The sequence below is a fragment of the Paralichthys olivaceus genome, chromosome 6, assembly GCF_024713975.1.
Source record: "Paralichthys olivaceus isolate ysfri-2021 chromosome 6, ASM2471397v2, whole genome shotgun sequence".
NCBI classification, from domain to species: domain Eukaryota; kingdom Metazoa; phylum Chordata; class Actinopteri; order Pleuronectiformes; family Paralichthyidae; genus Paralichthys; species Paralichthys olivaceus.
The window spans coordinates 17,027,285-17,047,561 of record NC_091098.1 but is presented as its reverse complement, the minus strand read 5'-3'; the positions used below and the strand labels follow the sequence as shown (position 1 = coordinate 17,047,561).

The window sequence follows — 20,277 nt, the reverse complement described above, 5'->3', positions numbered from 1 at the left end:
GTTAGGGATCTAAAATAAAAAAAATCTAAAATCAGGCCCTGAGTCTCCAAAACTGTCTGTAAGTGTCACGTCCAATATCAGCTTGGCCATCACTCCCATTTTACTTACCGTGGTACCACAGCAGAGAAGTTACATCTGGAATACAGTATGGTAGGCAGCAGAGATTTTGCTTTATGGAGCAGAACCTGGTTGCATACAGGAGTAATAGCTGAAGAATTCCCTGCAGTGATGTACAAGTGAGTGCAAACCAGCATGGGCTTGTGGATGGGTAAGTGGTATGTAAATTTAAACCCAATGTGATGCCATTTTCTGCGATGGTAATGCTGCTATTATGATGCTAATGCACAGGAAGAAATATACCGTTATCTCAGCAGGGCGACAGAAAAGAGGGAGAGGAAGAGAGGGAATCAGGACAGCAGTGAGAGAGAGAGAGAGAGAGAGAGAGAGAGAGAGAGAGAGAGAGAGAGAGAGACCACCACATTTCCATCCATCTGTAATAACAGCAAACTGTCTTCATCACTGTGAAGAAGTCAAGGAGAAAATCATAGCTGGAGGAAATAGATTTTGGGGTCATCTTTCCCAGCGACGACCTTTTACTCCACAGGGAGAAAAGAGCCAACGTCTGGCCTCAATACTGTATGATGTATGTCATACCCCCCCCATATAACTCAGAGGATCCGTCACTGATAATCCAATTTTAAATCTGTCACCAGAAAACAAAAACTTCCAGTGAAAAAGGGTAAACTTTCACATTATATAATTTTTAAAAACTGCAGTCGCTGTAGCATGTGTGACAATTAGAAATCAAATCTTAATTTTAATAAAATCCAAATTTTGTTGATGTAAGCTGCACCACAATCATCATCATTCAGACTTCACCTATTATTCCATCAGACAGTGCACTGACGCCACACACACACACCCACAGACTCACATCACACACAAAGCAGGCTGCCTCAGTCTAACGGCATCGTTCATCACAGAGGTGAGTGAAGAATGACTAGTCCCACTGGGAGGCTGAGGGCGTCCTTCGGGCTGAGCCACCAGGGCCAGAGAGACGAGCGGGGGGGGGGGGGGGTGAACGCTCCTTGCTCTCTGTGACATGGAACACCTGTCGTACAAACAGGACAGGACAAGACAACCTCAGAAGGATGAGGGCATTAATGTATTTTTAAAGGACCTTGGTTTGTGTGACATGTCAGCAAAAATACACACCAAGGTGTCCTCATACATGTAAATAATAGATGAGGTGGAAAATGTCATGACATGAGGCCAAGCCTAACTACACTACAAGAGTATGTCAACACCCTTACATAGACGACATAGACGATGAGTGAACATCAATATTTAGAAACTAAGACATCTAATTTATACTGCTATATGCTTTAAACAGCTTGCTGACATTTTAACTTGCTCTGTCTAATCTAGTGCAACACTACTTGAAACTACTTCTTCTTTGCCAAAACTGTACTTTCCAGGGGAAGTACAGTGCAACTGTTGTTTGTGAGTAGGAGAGATGTAGTGATTTCCAGGAAAAGAAAATGCATTCTCATCTGGGTGAAACTAATATACTATAAAGACGTGGTATTGGATCAGGACATAGAACTGCATACTCGTCGATGCCCGACTTGGCATTTCCAACAGTATCTCTGGCATCCGTATCGGAAGATCTAATATTTTTACCAAAACACATTTTGTAAAAAAAAGTTTAATTATCAGAACCGTAACAATATTATTTGCTGTATTTAAAGGCCACTGGGAGATTTTGACACCACAACCTTCAAGGTAAAGCTGATTCACCTCGACAGCAACTGAAACAGTGAAGAAATGAAACCAAATGTTCTGCTGTAGTTTGGAATAAAGTCGTTGATTTGCCTTGGAAGCAGAGAGAAAAGTGTTGGGCACAGCTCCTGCAGTCTGGAGAAGACGTCACAGTCACAAGCCTGATTCATCATTCAGCAGACACACACACACACACACACACACACACACACACACACAACAGACACACACGTGCATCATCACAACTGACTGGATGGGTTCTCTGATATCACTTCCAAGCAAAGCTATGGATGTCCTTTTCCTCCAGTCTACACACACCCACACACCCACACACCCTTTGTGTGACCTGTGCCTTGCCTGTCTTATCTATCGCAGCCTGAGGAAATGGATCCAGACCGTCTCTGTCACCCACCTCCCAGCTAAATATAGAACATGCTGGAAAGTGCTCTACACACTGAGACAACCATGGCCACACACAAAGCAGCGGAAAAGTGGTTTGAACTTAAGACTTAGAGAAAGATGTAATGTGACATATCTGGTCTGTGCAACTGGGACCAGCTGCCTGCTGTCACATGCACATGCTAATACTGATGAGCACTGACAAAAACTACACGCACACACACACACAAACATACGCCAACAAACCCCCAAACAAATCCTGAGCTCCTTCGTACATTCATTTGCATCTGGTTGACAGCAACATGCAACAACTTTCCTCTGCAAAAAACAGATTATGAGGAGAAAAAAGTACAGCTGTAAAATCCCACCTTTGTTAGCACACGCCATCCATTTCAGATTATCTGCGAAGGCTGACTCTCGACCAATCAGGTAAGGGAATATGCGGACCTGCGGAGAGAGAGCAGATAGCTTCTGTCAGTCATTTTAATCCCATTTTGACACAGCCCACCACACCACCATATAGAAGATCACACTGCCAGCCAAAAGGCTCGCTCTTTATCTTCCGCTGATAAGCAGGCCCATTCTCTTTGTTTAATAGAGTCAATTAAGAATGAATTAAAGTTTTGCATTATTTTATTGAAAGTTTAAATGAGCTTTTTAAATAAGATATGTGTATCAAGAATCTGTAATTATAATGAATACAGATAATAAATTGTATTTTGATTTGAAAAGGCAAAACTCAACTTCACGTTCTAATCCAGAGAATCTTCTTAGCTCTCTGCTGCCAAACCCATTTTTCATGGCAGTGCTCAGTTAGGCTCTATCAGCAGGTGTAGGGGCAGGTTTGTGTGTGTGTGTGTGTGTGTGTGTGTGTGTGTGTGTGTGTGTGTGTGTGTGTGTGTGTGTGTGTGTGTGTGTGTGTGTGTGTGTGTGTGTGTGTGTGCATGCAGCATGTGCGGAGAGCAGGTTGCCAGATTGGAGCAGATGCAAGCCTCTGGGGGCACAGCTGCCATAGCACCCATGCCTGCATTTTTCACTGCCTCCCATCACCCTGACAGCGCGCGCGTGCGTGTGTGTGTGCGTGTGTGCGTGTGTGTGTGTGTGTGCGTGTGTGTGTGTGTGTGTGTGTGTGTGTGTGTGTGTGTGTGTGTGTGTGTGTGTGTGTGTGTGTGAGTATGCACACTCATGTCTAGATGTGGGTATGTTTATGTCTTTATCTGTTTTAGGCTGAAGAGAAGGATTTGAAAATCACAGTAAGTCTATGGGTAGTTCCCTTTTGAGCAATACTTCCGTTCAAATCATATTCATTTCATTGTTAGTGACAGCTTTCAAAGGTCAACACCTTGTAAATTTAGCAGTGATTATAACAGCTTTAGCAAACAAAGATATAAACCACAGACAGACAGTTCTAGCCTCTGATTTTCTAGTATGGATATTGTTGGTCTATTGTCAGCTGTAATGAGTTTTGCTGTGAATAAGAACAATAGTCACACTGTCATTTGTGAGCGGCCCTAATCATCTATAATCATCTTCTATTCATACAGACCTCAGCCGTTTGAACGACTCTGCTGGATTGACAGGAAGACACAACAGACACAACATAATCGTAACTGCCCAGTGTGGCGCTTTGGTTCAGAGGTGTCACAGTGGGAACGCCTTGTTGTGCTTGTGTGTTTTACTTCACTGGTAACCAAGCCTGGGGTCAAACTATAGCAGGCTGGTTATGAAATATGGACGAGGTTTACGGCTCAAGTAAAGTACAGTGGAGAGGGCAGGGGCTCTGGCTACAGCATGCAATCTTCAACCTACTTGACTGCACAAATTTTATATAGGCAGGAATAAAAATACACACGCTCATGAGAATAGAAATGCAAAGACATGCAAGTATACACATCTGTACGTGCCTATGAACGCACACTTACTGGTTTCAGGCCGATGCATATGCTCTGCCCTCATTTACAATGAGCGTCCATACGTGAATGAATGTATTTATTTACACTTTTAGATTTAACTCAACAGTTCATGCAGTTTTTCTGTGTAAACATTGTTTGTAAGCCGTTCAGTTTGAATAATTTTGATTGTCAGGACTACTATCATCGCAAATCCAGATAACCTTAAGCTGCTGATTTTATTTCTCCTTTACTGACTTATCTTTTTCATCTATCATTTGCCTCTAATTAAATTCCTTATCTCAAAATCTGCTTTTGTTCCACCACAACTTTTATCTGGTGAACCAACACTCCTGAATTAGTGCAAACCCAACTTTAATCAGTCTCAGGAAAGATTCTGATGATCATTTCTTTAATTTTTACTCTAATAATATTTGATCAATTTTAATCAACCTGGCATTTTTGAGACTAAAAGCTCAGAGAAGCAGACCGAGATGTTAGTTTAGTTATTACCCCTATAGACCCTCTTTGGACTCTGTCTTTCTTTTTGTCTTAACGCACGTGCCAATGCAGCTGTGCCCTCATTCATGGGGCTGGGTCCTCTTTAGCTTGTTTTACATGCACATACAGTTTGCCCTTTATCTGGTGCTACAGTAGAATTAATACTGGCAGAAAATATACAGGAATCAGTTCTATCTTTGAACACTATATCCAGGTTTTTGCTACAGGTTGATGGTTTCATGACGCATTGTTTCTGTCTGTCGTTCAGCAGATCACTGGTGTATTAGCTCAGGTGGCTAAAGGTTTGGTGCCACTACAGACAGGAACTGGCCAACACTGTTCTAATCAATGTCAAAGCTTGTTTTCAGTTTTCAATTTTATACAGGGCTTTCAAATATTTTCAAGGCTGCACACATTGGTTCTGTTCTGCCAAAATTCAAATAAAGCTTTTGTATATATTTGGTCTCTATTGACAAGTGTTTGTTATGGCCGACTAAAACAAATCAAAAGGTGAAAGACTTACACAGTATTTTGGTTGAACACACAGACAAACTCAAATATAACTGGTTCCAATCATGAAACACAAATTGTACATTGATAAATAAACTGGGAATAGCATCACAAGGCATCATTCAAGTTTGTAGTTGCATTTGTAAGTGCAGTGGGTGTGCAGATATGTCCATATTTATGTTTCGTGTGTGGCTGCAGGCACGCGTTTGGACACCTTAAAGCAAACTAGGAGGGAAATATGTATTAATGACTCATCTGGGAGATCAGATTTCCATGCAAGCCTTTAATTGCACTAAACTTCAGAGAGTCAGGTCAAAGTCAGGTCTTTGGGGAGTACAACATTTAAACCTCCTTCTATTGAGCCTTTTATTTGCATTATAGCTTTTTGAGGTCACGCTGCAAAAAGTAAAGACGAATGCTAAATAACGTCTGAGTCATTATGTACGAACGGCTGTTATCTGGAATTTGTGACAGTATATCTCTAAAAGTAATCACTGGAATATCATGAAACAAAAACTCATTATAGAATATATTTGAAGTTTAACAGTGTTTTAGACATTTCAGCTGTTTTTCATGGCAACGCTTCCTTTATGATCTTATTATCTCTGTAGCTTTTTGGCATAAATATTATCCGCATACTGATATTCAGAAGCTTATTTGCATCCAGGTTTCCCTACGCATGCTTATACGCTCAGTGTGAGGCTATAGAGTGGGGAAGCTGGTTAGAAGGAAGCCATTAAACCCCAGCAGCGGAGGGAAAGAGAGAGAGGGAGACTGACAAAGACTGAAGACTTCTATTATCAGCGGGGCCTCTTTTTTTAAATGGAAGCATCTAGCAGCCTTGTCCCCTCTCCGCGCACTGCTGTACAGCCTTGAGGCAGGAGCGTGTGTGTGTGTGTGTGTGTGTGCAGGAGTGTGTGTGTGTGTGTGTGTGTGCAGGAGTGTGTGCGTGTGTGTGTGTCTTTGTAAAAAAAAAAAAAGGTAACTGGTTTTAATGTTGGCTCATCAGTGTAATATTTTCCAAGGCAGTGTGGCTTGACAAAATATGTGAGGCAATGGGAGCTTGCACTTGACGCACATATGTACGCTTTAAGCTCTGGATGTGCCTGTATAACTGCCTTCAGTATTTCAATCCTCAGCCTTTTAAGGATGAAGACCCTGCAGGCTTTCTTTTACGAAGGAAAATGACCTAAGAATAAGCCTTTTTCTTCCCCTCCATCTCCTCTCTCCCACTCTCCTCCCATTTCATTTCATGGCCTGTCAGTGGAGCACCACAATTACCTTGCAGGACAGCAGAGAGACAGCTCCGACCTCAGAGACAGGGCCATACTTAACTCTTGCTTTAGAAAGGACCTCAATCTGGACCCACTAAATACCTTCTGCTTGTCAAAAACATGTTTTGAAATATGACAACAGAACAGCAAACAGAACGTGTTTTCATATGAACAACACTGATGCTTATCTTTATGGTGATCATGCTTTCAAGACGTTCAGTTTGTAGGAACTGTCTATTTCTATCAGTATCTGATGTATTACAGTTACAGTGATTGTATATAAATTGTAATAAAAGCCCAAATAAAGGGCTGTCACAAGATCAGATTATGCCGGAAATAATTCACAATTACAATGTTTGATATACAAGCTTTTCTTTCATTAAAATACTTTTGTCAAATGTTTAAAATACTTCAACATATAGCAAAGTATCTGCTAATACCTACTAGGGTCATGAAAGGGTTCAATGATGCTGTGCTAGAGGTAGAGATAGGTTTTGCTCATCACAAAGAGTAGAAATAATAATTAAAAGTTATTAAGCTGTTGGAGTGGGAACCCGATAGTTACTGCATCATAAGAGAGAGAGAGAGACAATAATTGAGTCCCAGGATATTATTGTATGCATGTATTTTTAACACAATATTTATAATTGTATTTTGAAATATTTATTTATATGATACGATTATCGTCAAGTTATGAGAGGAAATAGAGTTCAGCCGACCTCACTACACAACTGTCCTGGAACACAATTGCAGAATAATGTGATGTGTGTGTGTTTGTGTGTTTAATACACTACCTTCCTGTCTGGCCAGTTATATTTGGCAAAGATGGCATCATACGTGTCCACTGCTCCATCTGTCACCAGCATAATGGCTTGGCTGCACTCACTCCCCCTGCCAGTCTCGTTGAACTGGAGACAGAGGTGGAGAGGAGACGTTAGTGCAGGTGAACAAAACAAACCAAAGCTACTTTTTCATCCAAACAGAAACTTTTTTAATCCCTAACCAAACTGCTAGTCTAGTTCCTTCCTATCTGAGCTCATCGTGTACATGACTTACCTTCACATCATGGAAACTTTCTAGTGGATTAGAAATTATATTCTTTCTCCTGTACACATAAACTATACTCTCACACTAAGGGAGTGCGTTACCTCTCTAAGATTAAAGAGTCATTAGGCACAATGGAGAAATTTGTAATAACAATGTACCTTACATGTGTTTGATTAATTGCTTCTTCATAATTTGACATCAAACCAGGGACCTTAGGCATCAAATGTCTTGTTTACTTGGTTTTTGCATGATTCTGTTGATTTTTCCATTAATTACAGTGGACTCATTAATTTTGTGCATGAGACCGTTGTGTGTGGGGGTGTATGCATGTGAATGTGCCAGTGTGGGTCATTATGCATGAATGTGTTACTTACGTCACTAAGAAGATTGAAGGCCTCAGTCAGAGCTATGTCTAACATACCAATGCCTTGAGCGAACAGCTTGTCCAAGTGCTCCCGGAAGTGCTGCGGTGACGAGAGAAGAAAAGAAAAAAAAGAGGGTGACACCAATAGAAGTCATCATTGATTTAAATGGGGACCACATAGCTACAGTTAAAGGATAAAAATACAAGGATTTTAATGTTATTCTCTTATAACACAAAAAAGTCTGTACATGATTCACCATCATTTGTGTGTGGACTGACATTCTGTTTAACACAACACTGAGCCAATTTCTGCAGCAAACTGTGACATTATTTTAGAGTGAAATGTCACATCCTGTCTAAAGACCTAAAACGACCAGATATCCTTTCAGCTGTCAACCATTTTCTCCACAGTGTGTATGCATACGTGTGTGTGCCTTTGTGTGCACGCATCTACGTGCACTTGTGTTCAAAGTGTTCAATATTTAACGATGAGTTCAATGTTGTCAGCAACCTAACAGGTCTCATGAGTATGTCTCATTATAGGGCTTATTACTAGTCTAGAGGACACACACACACACACACACACACACACACACACACACTTAATCTAAGTATAGGTATTCAGATCCAGTTGGTGGAATTCTAATCATTTCTTCTATTCAACTTCCTGTGAAAACATTCCCTCCTCCGAGCAACCCTCTCGAATACGCTTCTATACTACTGGTGACAAATGAGGCATTATATAAAGGATAGGACTCTGACGCTCACTTTCTAAGATCCAGGAATAATTTAGAACTGGGCCCCACCCACATCGTCATCCTCTCATCACTCTCTTATCTTTCTCTTCCTTTGCTTTTTCTCCCTCTACATTTATCTCCTCCAGTCTTCTGCTTCTTACTGAGGGGAGGAGGAAAGTCTCTCAACACACAGTAGGAGGCTTGAGCAGCATAAGGCCATGCCAGGGCTTGCACACTTGGGTGCAAAACATGCATGCAGAACGCACGCACGCACACACACACACACACACACACACACACACGCATAGGCGGCAGCAACACACAAATAAATATGTGCACAAAAACAACCTCCAGCGTTTCCAACAACACCCCCATATGGAAAAAAGAACCTTTACTTTGATGTGGTTAAAAAGGGTTAATCGGTTCCCACAAAAGGCTGTACCCTGGAGCAGAACAAACTTTACCCACTGTGTGTGTGTGTGTGTGTGTGTGTGTGTGTGTGTGTGTGTGTGTGTGTGTGTGTGGATGTGTGTACGTGAATAAAGATCGAAGAGATTTGTCTCAGCACAGCATGCAGGCTATGCTCAATCCCTGTAGCAGCAGTTTACTGAAGTGGCAGATTCAGAAAAAGTGTGCGTATCCGTGTATGCATGCAATACTGAAAGTGCTCAACCTTATGTGCAGCAACACAAGGTTCAGAAATCCACGGTACATTGGAAATCAAACCCTTCAATGCTGCAGACACCTTTTATACTCCAAAACGATCACAGCATGCAGTTTAAAGAGGCCTGAGCACAGGGGAAGAATAATGAATGAACAAAAAAATATCTTAAATTGCAGCTTGCTGATGCCTTAAGGTTTTGACTTTAAATGGCAAGTAATTATGTCAACATGGAGGCATATGCATGGAAAATAACATTTGGGTTTTGCTTTAATGATGGCACTTGGGCAGTCTGCTCCTGTTTGCCAGATCTGGGCCAAAAGCAAACCATAGCAACATCACACGTCAACAAAAGCTGCCAAGCACTTTTGTGCAATTTGGGCCATATTCGCCTTTTACCCCACAGGCCACATCCAGATTACACCTTGCTGAGAGCACTGCATGTTTGCTATTTAACATCCATTTTGTTCAGACCCCAAGCAGACCAGAAGGGCTGCATCATTGCCTGAAGTGGCCTGCATCTGTATACTATCTGGGTTCTAACCAAGACACTGTTGGTATTATTTTACCTGCAAATCCAACATTTATTATCTTATACCTAATGCACAGATTTTTTGAAAAAGAATCCTACAAAACTGTCCATAGTTTAACTTACGTCACTAAAGCTCACACAGTTCAGTTGTTTACTACTGCTCACGCCAATCATGTGAATCTCTCATGCAGAGTTTCAATGCAAAAAAAAAAATCAAAAGGCTCTAAATATTTCTCTGGAACTGCTGCCTATGGGAGCAATAATTAGACAGGATGGATTCCACTTCCTTGCAGTTGACAAGTGTAATTAGACAAATAGCTACTTGCGGTGATAAAGCCTGATGAATGTGTATCCCTTGGAAGCTTGAACAGGTATTTATGACCCAGTTGAAGTTTGGGTGTGAAATAACAGATTTTGCAAAGACAGATCAGTGAGTTTAAGTCTCCAGTGTGACAGTCACTTCCTGCCCCCAGCTCGAGTAAAAGACATTAGCCTTATCTACAAGTGCAGACTGCCTTCCCCTCTGAGCTGGCTGACTCGCGCTACATTAAACTACCATCTGGAATTAAACACATAATGCTAATCCATATGCATAAGTCTACATCACGGTCAACGCTCTTTTCAGAATAAACAGAAACTAACTTAAACACCAACAGGTGCACATTCTACAGTGTTCTGCACATGGCACATGGGAAGTGGTCCATGCATTAGAGAGTACACAGCTGCATCCCGAAGATTTGACCTGGACTAATGGAGGTTAGCAATTTTATTTCTAAATGGAATTTTAAAGAATTTGGAAGTGATGGAATTTTTAATCGGCGTCTGGAGATGGAGCCTTTAGTGCAGACACCAGAGAGGAGCAGAGACTCATATGCAAAGAAGGTAATCAGGCTATATCACATTTTCCATCTTGATGAAAACATCCTAAAGTGCAATTAGCATGCATACAAATAAATACAGACAAGCACACATTTTTCAAAACCATTTAACATGGAAATATTTATAACAATCCACCAATTCAGCATTAAGAAAAAATGTAAATAAAAACTGATGCAGCAGAACAAGAGCTATCACTTTTCATAACTTCATTCTGTCTTCTTCTTTCTCAAAACCTGGCACCGATATTACCCACATAAAGTTCTGCTGGTTAAACACCATTGGCTTATCTGAGTTGCCCTACGAATCCTGAGGCTGAGGTAGCTTAAACCTTTTGTTCACAGAAAACCTTCGAATTTTAACAGAGCAAAATAACCGTAATTATTTCTATCCTATTTATATGCTACACTTACAACTACAGATGATAATAACAAAATAAAAATGTTTCTTATTGAAATATTTTATTTATTATATTGTTCATTTAGACAGTTTCACAATGGTAAAAAAAAAAGTCTGGATCTGTTAAAGACTATATATTGTATACTACTTTTTATGTATATTTCGATTTTAGTAGATTCCAGTTTTTGAATTGATCGTGCTGTGGTACAAAACATAACTGTATAGATTATTGATGTTACTAGATGAAAATAAATTTGAAGCTGAACCTGAATCCTTTTTTCTCCTAATATCTTCTTAAAGTCACCCTGAGCCTGGACAAAGCTTCAGTCAATCAAGGATTTTTAAATGACTGCACATGAGGAAGTGATGAGAGACAAGGAAAGAAAGACTCACGTCTTTGTTGGGGACGTCTGCTTGGACCAGAGTTCCGTTCAGACACGGTTCCACATAATGAAGTTCCTCATTGTACTGGAAAAGTACAGGTGGAATCATTAAAGCAATGACAGTAATGGCTTTAAATGTGCTGTGTGCTATATATAGAAATTTTCAATTCAAGGTTCATCTTGATGAAAAGCACACACGTGCACAGTTCACAATGTACTCAGAGCCTGCTATTCTGTGATAGTACTGTACTAATGCAAAAGTATGAATCAGACTTCAAAGCAAATGAATGAGAATGAGAGTGTGTTCTACCAAAGCCACAATTCTGCCCTAATCTGTGTAGGTACATATACATCAATGTGTGTGTGTGTGTGTGTGTGTGTGTGTGTGTGTGTGTGTGTGTGTGTGTGTGTGTGTGTGTGTGTGTGTTGCAGCATGAAACAAATACTGACAATGCAGATACCTCGAACAAAGTCCACAGCCCCTTCTACAACAGTCTTCCAAGGTAACATAGCAAAAGTAGCACAAATTAAAAGACAGGAAAGCAAATGAATGATGAGTTAAAGTAACAACCCTTTTAAGAATTTGGGGAAAACAATATGTTTCCGCCTGATTGTCGAAATCCTCTTTTTCGCCATTTTTCAAAAGAACAATTTTCAAAATAACATGATTAGGATATCAAGTGATAATGAAGACTTTGTTCTCTGGAGGAAGAGAACGGAGGCTGGCAAAGTGACGAGCTAAGTTTTTGATGTAAAATAGCATCAGACACACACATGCGAGTGCATGGTCGCACACGCACACACACACACACACACACAAATGGAGTTTCATCAGACTGAGATGCGATAACAATGGTTTGGGTGCCTGAGGCGGGATCCAATCATAACTGTCTCTTTTGCAATTCAAATCTTCATTCAGTCGACTGCTAATTGGTTGTGAGCGTGACAGAAGAGAAAGCTGATTCGTTCCAGTGTTGGCTCTGATCTGAGGGGAGAGAATGTGGGCCTGTGTTTGCGTGTGCGTTCGTATGTGTGTGTTTGTGCATCTCTGACTCTACAGCAATATAGATGGGTTGAGTTAGTTTATGTGTTTGCACATCTGTGTGGACTCACAGCGATGATGTTGAAAAAATCATCATCTCCAAGAGTGTCCAGGATGGAGGAGACAGTCTGTCTGGCAATGGTCAGCCTGAGGCCTTTCATGCTGCCGCTAACATCCACCAGGATCACCACGTCTTTCGGAGAGGTGGCAGCCTGGATGTACCACTTCCGGTTACGGCAGTCAAAAGCAATGACCCCGTGTTCGTCTGGCTTCCACTTGATTCCTTCAAGAGCATCACACAAGTCAAAGACGATCAATTGCAACAGTGCTGAAGTTGCATGATTTGCACAGAATGAAAAACAAAACGGTATCATTGTAGAAACAGTACAAAAAGGTGGCCAGGAAGTTTCATTCTTTGAGCCTCAAAGGCTTTCTGCTAAAATGCACTTCTTTTTCTGTCCCAGCTCATTTTTTCTAAAACACTGATCGGCTGTTTTTAGAGCTCCCTCCACCACGTTCCAAAAATATGTCTTCTTACTTTTAGTTTTAGTGGTATCTAGCCAGGAAGATAGAGATTTGAGATTTATGCTGGTGGACCTGTAAAATAGAGGTAATTGCTCAAAATACTGAAAAATTAAACAGCAACATTTCTTTCTGGAACATTTTCCCATGTATTCTGAGAACACAGTCAGCTGTTTTCCTTGGGACCGTTTCTTAAGTAGACAGACATTTTGAGGCATTGAATAACACAAGTTTTACATTTTGGAGTCTTTATGTCGAATTGCTTTAGGATAGTAACGATGGGACTTTTTACAACCATGGCTGCACAGATACATGTCAAGACTAAGGTGTGTGATATTAAAACCATAAACAAAGAACACATATGGCAGTTCAAGAGGTCAAAAGGAAAAAATAAGAAAGCTTACCAGTGAAATTTCCACACACTCACTCACACATACACATCGAGAGCCTCCAGTTTAGCTGTCGCTCTCTTAAGATTCTGCTTTTAAAGAGACAGCAACTTAATTGCACGCACGCACGCACACACACACACACACACACACACACACACACACACACACACACACACACACACACTCACCTGGGTATTGCCTGAAAAATCCTTTGGCACTGCCAAAGTACTGCCATATGAGCGATGGGTCTCTCTCAAAGTTATCCACAAACACTTTATTCAAGGCCTCAGACCAGAACACACCGTTGACAATTGCAGAGTCTAAAAGAAAAAAAAAAGGAAAAAATATGCAAGGTGAAAGACAAGTGTGAAGAGGAGACAAGAGGTGCTATTCTGATGCAGCTTTGTGCTGTCCAGGAGGTCGAAACAGGTTTTCTCTAGTGGCCGCTCATCCAGTCATATCATTTCACACACTGCGCCTCCACAGATCACTATCAGGGCTGATTCATTACACAGAGATGCAGGCAAATTTTAGCAGAAAAAATTAAGGGAAAAGATGAGAAGAGAGAAAAGGAATGAGAGATATGAAAGACAATAAGAAAGACTAGAGAATATTCTGCCATCTTGTTTGGACAGAATTAAGCCCAGAGATGTATCATTTATTTGCAGTATATAAAAGATAAAAGCTAAAACACAGTAACTCCACCTCAGCTGTTGAGTTCACAGTTAAGTTGCACCCAGTAAGCTAAAACTAAACTTTTAAACAGATTTTGCAATCTGGTAATTATGATGAATTAGTAATATTAAATTATGAACTCACATGTTAGTAGTTCAGTTCATCTATGATTTTTGGTATTGACAGCCATTATATGTGGTAAACTCAGAATAGGATGATACGGCTGTATAGTAGAAGCAGTTTCTGGACACATACCCACAGCTCAGTGATGTAAACATCCTGCACAGGTAAGATAAGCACTTGATATAATAGATCCATCAATTTATTCCTGTTTGTCATATCATCACAAATGACCCTTAGGCCAGGAGGAAAATGTCCTAGTGATCTCAACAGACTGTCCACAACTGTCCCTCCCTGAGTGGATGTTGGATGTCTTGCTTTGCACAGCTCAGCTCCAGTCCAATTTAACCCCTGAGTGTAGGGGCAATTATTCTTTGAGATCATCATTTGACAGAAGAAAGTTATGAAACAACAATCTGCCAGTCAACCATTTCTCTTTTTATATTCTCCAGTATGTCTGTAGTTACTGCTCTCTGCCTTTGTAGGGCAGTATTGATGTGTGCACATATGCAACATACAGTGTGAGTCTCTGCACAATATTCTACGTTTAGCTTTTAATTCTCTCCAACCTGACTGTAATAGACGGTGAAGCATATCCAATCATTTGAGCTTGCTTTCCTTTAACAGACTAAGAGACAAATGAGTGTAACTGGTTTCCAACCAGACAGCCAAGCTTATTACAGCTGCTTACTACCACAATTTTTCTTGGCTCAGGAGCGCAGAAGGGAAGATGGAAGCAGAACGGGATGAGCAGGCCGACAATCATACAGTGAGACGGATACACAAAAGCCTTTAGTGAGTGATAAAAAAAAAAAAAGAGAGAATCCAGGAGGGCAGACGGGAAACGCAGGCAGAAAATCACTCAGAGTGACAGAGAAGAACCTAATGGACAGGGAAAAGAAAAGGAGATAACAGATTTCCCATCATCTCCTATACTGGCAACATTGTTCTGCTGTCAACAGTCATGCCAATAAGCCATGATTGAATTAGTCTTCTGGAAGTTAGCGCCCTACAGCCCCCACCTGATAGTAAACACCTATCCACCTCCACAGAGTGAAGACTAAAGACATTTCCACAGCGATACAGTCACTTCTGGTGCAGTTTGAGTGTCTATCACAATCTCAGCTCATCATGATGAGGGAGAAGGTAGGAGCCCTGCTTTCCCTCTAAGCTGTCATTTAAATTCATCACAACTAATGCAGTCCTTAATTCAAACTTATCAAAGGAGCTCCAACGATTCACATATCATTACATTCACACGTACACACAAGTGTTATCAGATTAGAAAGTAGAAGTGTCTTGATTTCCCTGCTGCACCACTCCGAGCGAGCTCAACTGAATCTATCTTTATTTGGTTACTTACGGTGATTATGGGGGATGGTTTTAACAAGAGGAGTAGAAACAGGAGAGGGGTGAGGAGCACTGTGTGTTTGTGTGCATGAGTGAGTGCATGTGCTCATGTGGAGTAGTGAACACTTCTTAGTGTCAGAGACTATAAATGTAAGTACCATATACGGACATTAGAGTGTATCGACCTGCCACTAATGTGAGCGTGGGTTCATTGCAGCCGTGGTACATGATCCTGTCATGTAGCCTCATAAAGCATGATAGTGGGAGCTGGTGTTTTGGTTAGGATGGAAGTTTGGAAGATGGATGTTTGATGAGGTGCACTCCTCCTGCAATTAATCTCTGGGGGCACAAAGCTTTCTGCTATCAAGGACTCAACCTCCAATTCATCACTGCTGCCACCGAACCATTTATGAATAGCACAGACTACAGCCAACACCTCAGCAGCATAAAGAAAAGCTTCAGATGACGATGATGTAGTTCATGTGAGGAAAACGCAGCCGCTCCGTGCATATCAGCGACACAACAGTGTTGACACAGAAGGCTTCCAATGATGCGTTACTTTAAAGGTTCAGTATGTAAGATTTAGGTGAAAGGGATCTACAGGCAGAAATTGAATATAAAATAATCCTACTGAAGTTTTTACCAGTTTGTTTCATTGTAAATAAAAAGTATTTTGTTGACCCTAGAATAGGCCCTTTATATTCAAATACTTTATATTTACATCAGGAGCGGGTCCTCTTTATGGAGGCCACCTTTTTTTTTTTTACAGAAGCCCAGACTGGACAAACTAAACACCTCCTTGGGTTTTTAAGATGACTAAAGGCTACCACAGGTTCTCTATCATGTTTGGGAGGGGAGGGGGAAGTGAGGGGTATTCAGCTGTAGCATGCAACTTCTCCACTAGATGTCACTAGATTCTACACACTCAACCTTTAATGCTTGGTGCCTAACATTTGGTACTGGGGTCATAACTTCAACAACAAATCAGATTCCCAGAGAAACACGATATACTGTATCTGGATGTCATGCTAATGTCCCACGCTAGCTGTCCATGCAATGCTAACAGCAAGTGCACTTGAAGTAAGCTCCACTAACAGATGAACACACAGCAGGTTCACAAACTGCCTCTGCCTCCTCTCCCAGGCTCATTTTGACATTTAATATCAGACAGAACCTGTATTTGCATATATGTCAAATACATGATTTGATTGATCAATGTAACGTCCCCAAAAATGATCTGTGACCGTGTGTGTGAGTTCATGTCTGTGCATGCACATGTGCACATGCATTTCTGCTCATTTGCCTGAATCAAATCAAAATGACTCTTCCTCTCCCTGTACCGCTCCGCCAACCTCACTCTCCGAGCACTTTCATTCAATTCCTCTGCCTTTTATTCACTCTCCTCCCGTCACTCTTACTTTCTCCTTATTTCCACATAGCTTTAATTAACCTACTTTCTTGCTCATTTACTCTCTCCTTCTTTTTCTTCTCCTCTCCCTCTCTCGCTCCAGCTGGGATAAGCCGACATGACATTCACTCTGTCCACTGAGCATTGTACAAGGCCATGACTTGATTGGTTGGACTTGAGTGGATGGTAAATCAGCAGAATATCCGATAATTTAACTGCTAATTAAGTCAGTGTGTGGTAGAGATGATCCACAGAGTTACAGTTAATGAACTCAAATCCTCCTCCTGACGCAGGCGTACATCCATGTGCACCAACACCCATACTTACTATTGTACTGAGCTCTTTTCATTTTCAGAGGATTTCAATCATCTAAATGATCTAAATTGCTGAATGATTCAGAACAATTATATTTTCAAAGTATTAAAATAATCATTGTCTGCATATTTGTATTTCTAACATTTCCTTTGTTGTTGGACATACCTTTGTTGTACATGTTGGTGGGTACCTGGACCACGCTGAGGCTAAGGTTGACTGACAGGTTGTTAAAGTGGTCATTGGGTTGCAGGATGAATTCTCCTCCAAGCTCTGCACTGTTCCCCTCCTCATCCACCTCGTTGATCAGCACTGCATTGAAGTATTCATACTGGAAATGAGAATAAAATATAGGGAGAGAAGGCAACAGAGATGGGATTAAACACAATCAAACACACAATACCTGAGCAAATACCTCAATAAGGGTTGTGTATCTCACTTCCAGCTTATTCACCTTGTGTTATTACTGTACAGGATGGCTGAGTCACTTAAGCGCTGAGTCAGAGAGCAGTTTGTGTACTGAGGTAACCTGAATCCACAGATCATTTCATACATGCATGTTGCTACAGTGGAAAGCTGCTGAACACACAAATCTCTCCTCAGCCTCCATGCACTCCCTTCGAAGCTGCAGATGCTGAATGTGGTGCTCTGGCTCCGCTGTATTTTTAGTGCTGCGCATACTGGGGAGACTATTAATAAATCATGGCGCTAGATAAATATAGAGCACATGGCTCCCCGCGTCCCAGAAGCTCTGAAGTCTGAGATACCACACAGGGGCACATCCTACAAAGGCTGCAGCTGATGCAGAACAAAAGACAACAAATAGATAAAGATGCTCAGGCGATTGAAAAGAGAATTTGACATTTTAGTCTAAAATCCCATGTGTACTTTTGTCTGTTCACATGTAAAATAACTGCACATACATCCACATTAAAATTAGACATGCAAACTAAGTCAAAACATACTGAAACCAGTGGAGTAGATCCAAGTTATCTTTCTGCATGCTCATCATGTGGACTTCAGTCAACATGTGTATATTACACATACAATGACTGAAAATCAAACTCTATATCTATGTTGAGGGTTTAAGAACGGAGGATGCTGCACCTTGTACAGACTGTAAGTCAGTTTGGGGTCCACGAATAAACTACGGACTTTTCTATGATGCATCACAATATTGAAGCGTATTTACTAGCATTGCGTATAAATGGCTTTTGATAAGGTAAAGGCTGGTGAAGCCACTTTTATAAGTCTGGACAAAATCTTTTTTTTTCCATTTCAAACCTACTTTGATCGCACCTGAACTCTAAAATAGAAATCTCTTCACTACAATGAAATAATAACAATGAAGTGATAATAAATACATCATTGTTCTGTTTAACAAACTTGACAAGGATAAAAATATATACAGTTGATGAACAACACCTATTCTTCCCTGAATAAAATATTTTTGACTGTTCTCACTGCTTCAAATTCCTACTGAAGGTGAATAGTGGTGATTATGTGGCACAAGGCCAAAAGTGATTTCTCTTGTAATGACCAAGAGATTAGGTTTTTGAAAGGGCCTCTAAGAAGAATGAATTGCCGTTCTCAGGAGTCCTATACAAAGCCTGAGTACACGTGTTTTCATTCAGACTGGGACAGACACTTTTTGGACTTTGATGTCTGAGGGTTGCAGTGCACGGGCAGGACTGAAAAGACTGCAGGTTTAAAGAGAAATACTTTTTGGGAAAACAGCAGCACACAGTTTAAAGTCAACATTCCTTAACGTCCTCACACTTACCTAACCTGACTCTTTCCACTGTATTCTTCAATCAGCAACCCCCCCACCCCTCCACCCTACCCTCTCTCTGTTCTCGCACCAGTAACCTTCATTTGGGCTAAATCTTTCCAGCTCCTCCTGAGGAACACCATCACCCCCTCAGCCTAGTGCAAAACACAGATAAAGCCATCAATTAGGCTGGCAAATGCAGCGCCTATCAGTGTAATTAATCAGGCCTGATTAGGCTTATTAGCGCTTTTATCAAGGGGAACACTGCCATTTCAAGGTGAGGGAGCACGGTGTTGCATATTTCTGCTGATATTTTCCCTCCACTCTTTTACTTGGCTCAGCATACCCTTTGTGGACATGGGAAGTTTTCCCCACTTGGCAGCAGAGATCCCAGATTTTAACTCAACCTAACATCACCACTGGCTGAAAACTAGGATAGTTAAAAAAAATTGCACAAAATGTGGGCATACAGAAACAACACACGAACACACACATTGTGACACATGATACACTGCACCTGCAGAGGACAAGACCCCATTGCGTCTTCACTCTGTTCCCTTTCTGCCATTGTCTAGTTAGTACCTGTTCTATCTTTCCCTCCCAACCTGATTTATCCCTTTTCCTTCTCTGGCTGAGCCTCTTTCCTTCTTTGCATTGATCACTGGCTGTATGCTGTTCTCAGGTTTCCCACCACCCTCTGTCTACCATGGGCTCTCTCATACATACAGTTCTCATTTGCAAAGGTTCGGCTACTATCAGCTCTATCTGTGCCAATTCTATTTCAACTGTGAAGCTGTCTCGGTCTAAAGCTCCCATCTATATGTTTGCCGTGCTCTCTCGTTCCTCCCTGATTGTGTGATGGAATAAGGTACAATAAGAAAATGAGATAGATCTGTACAGCTGTAGCAGTTTTTCCCAAACACAGATTATTCAGCAAGGTGCACAAATATCCATTAAGACTTTGCATTGACTTGACACACACACACACACACACACACACACACACACACACACACAGACACGATCTCAAAATCAAAGACAGAAAACAACAGTTATTAATGACTCAATTTGTTTGAACAATTTAAGTCGTGCAGATGTAAGAGTCTTGAAGGACAGTGACAGAAAAGAGAGAATACGCCATCAGAGGCATTAGTCCTTTAAAACACAGGGACTTTAAACTGAAGTTTAAAACAAACAATGGTTAATGAGTCTGCTAATAGACTTATTTAAATTCACAGCATGTGGGCTTTAATTTGGATTAAAATTGCACCCATCAGCCTTCAAGTTTCAATAGTGTGGGAGTGTGTGTGGGTGTGTGAGCTGAGGCAGGG

At 41.0% G+C, this 20,277-nt stretch overlaps 1 protein-coding gene across 4 annotated transcripts in view; it reads right to left on the bottom strand.

Moving 5' to 3' along the window:
- cacna2d3a (calcium channel, voltage-dependent, alpha 2/delta subunit 3a) overlaps positions 1-20,277 on the bottom strand; it is a 108,373-nt gene that overhangs the window by 45,826 nt on the left and 42,270 nt on the right. For all 4 annotated transcript variants that reach the window (XM_069526665.1, XM_069526666.1, XM_069526667.1 and 1 more), the window contains exons 5-11: positions 17,344-17,506; positions 13,499-13,630; positions 12,468-12,679; positions 11,365-11,439; positions 7,777-7,866; positions 7,150-7,263; positions 2,550-2,628 (exon numbers count right to left, since the gene is read on the bottom strand). In XM_069526665.1, coding sequence (XP_069382766.1) covers positions 2,550-2,628; positions 7,150-7,263; positions 7,777-7,866; positions 11,365-11,439; positions 12,468-12,679; positions 13,499-13,630; positions 17,344-17,506 — 865 coding nt within the window. The remainder of the gene's footprint in view (positions 1-2,549; positions 2,629-7,149; positions 7,264-7,776; positions 7,867-11,364; positions 11,440-12,467; positions 12,680-13,498; positions 13,631-17,343; positions 17,507-20,277) is intronic.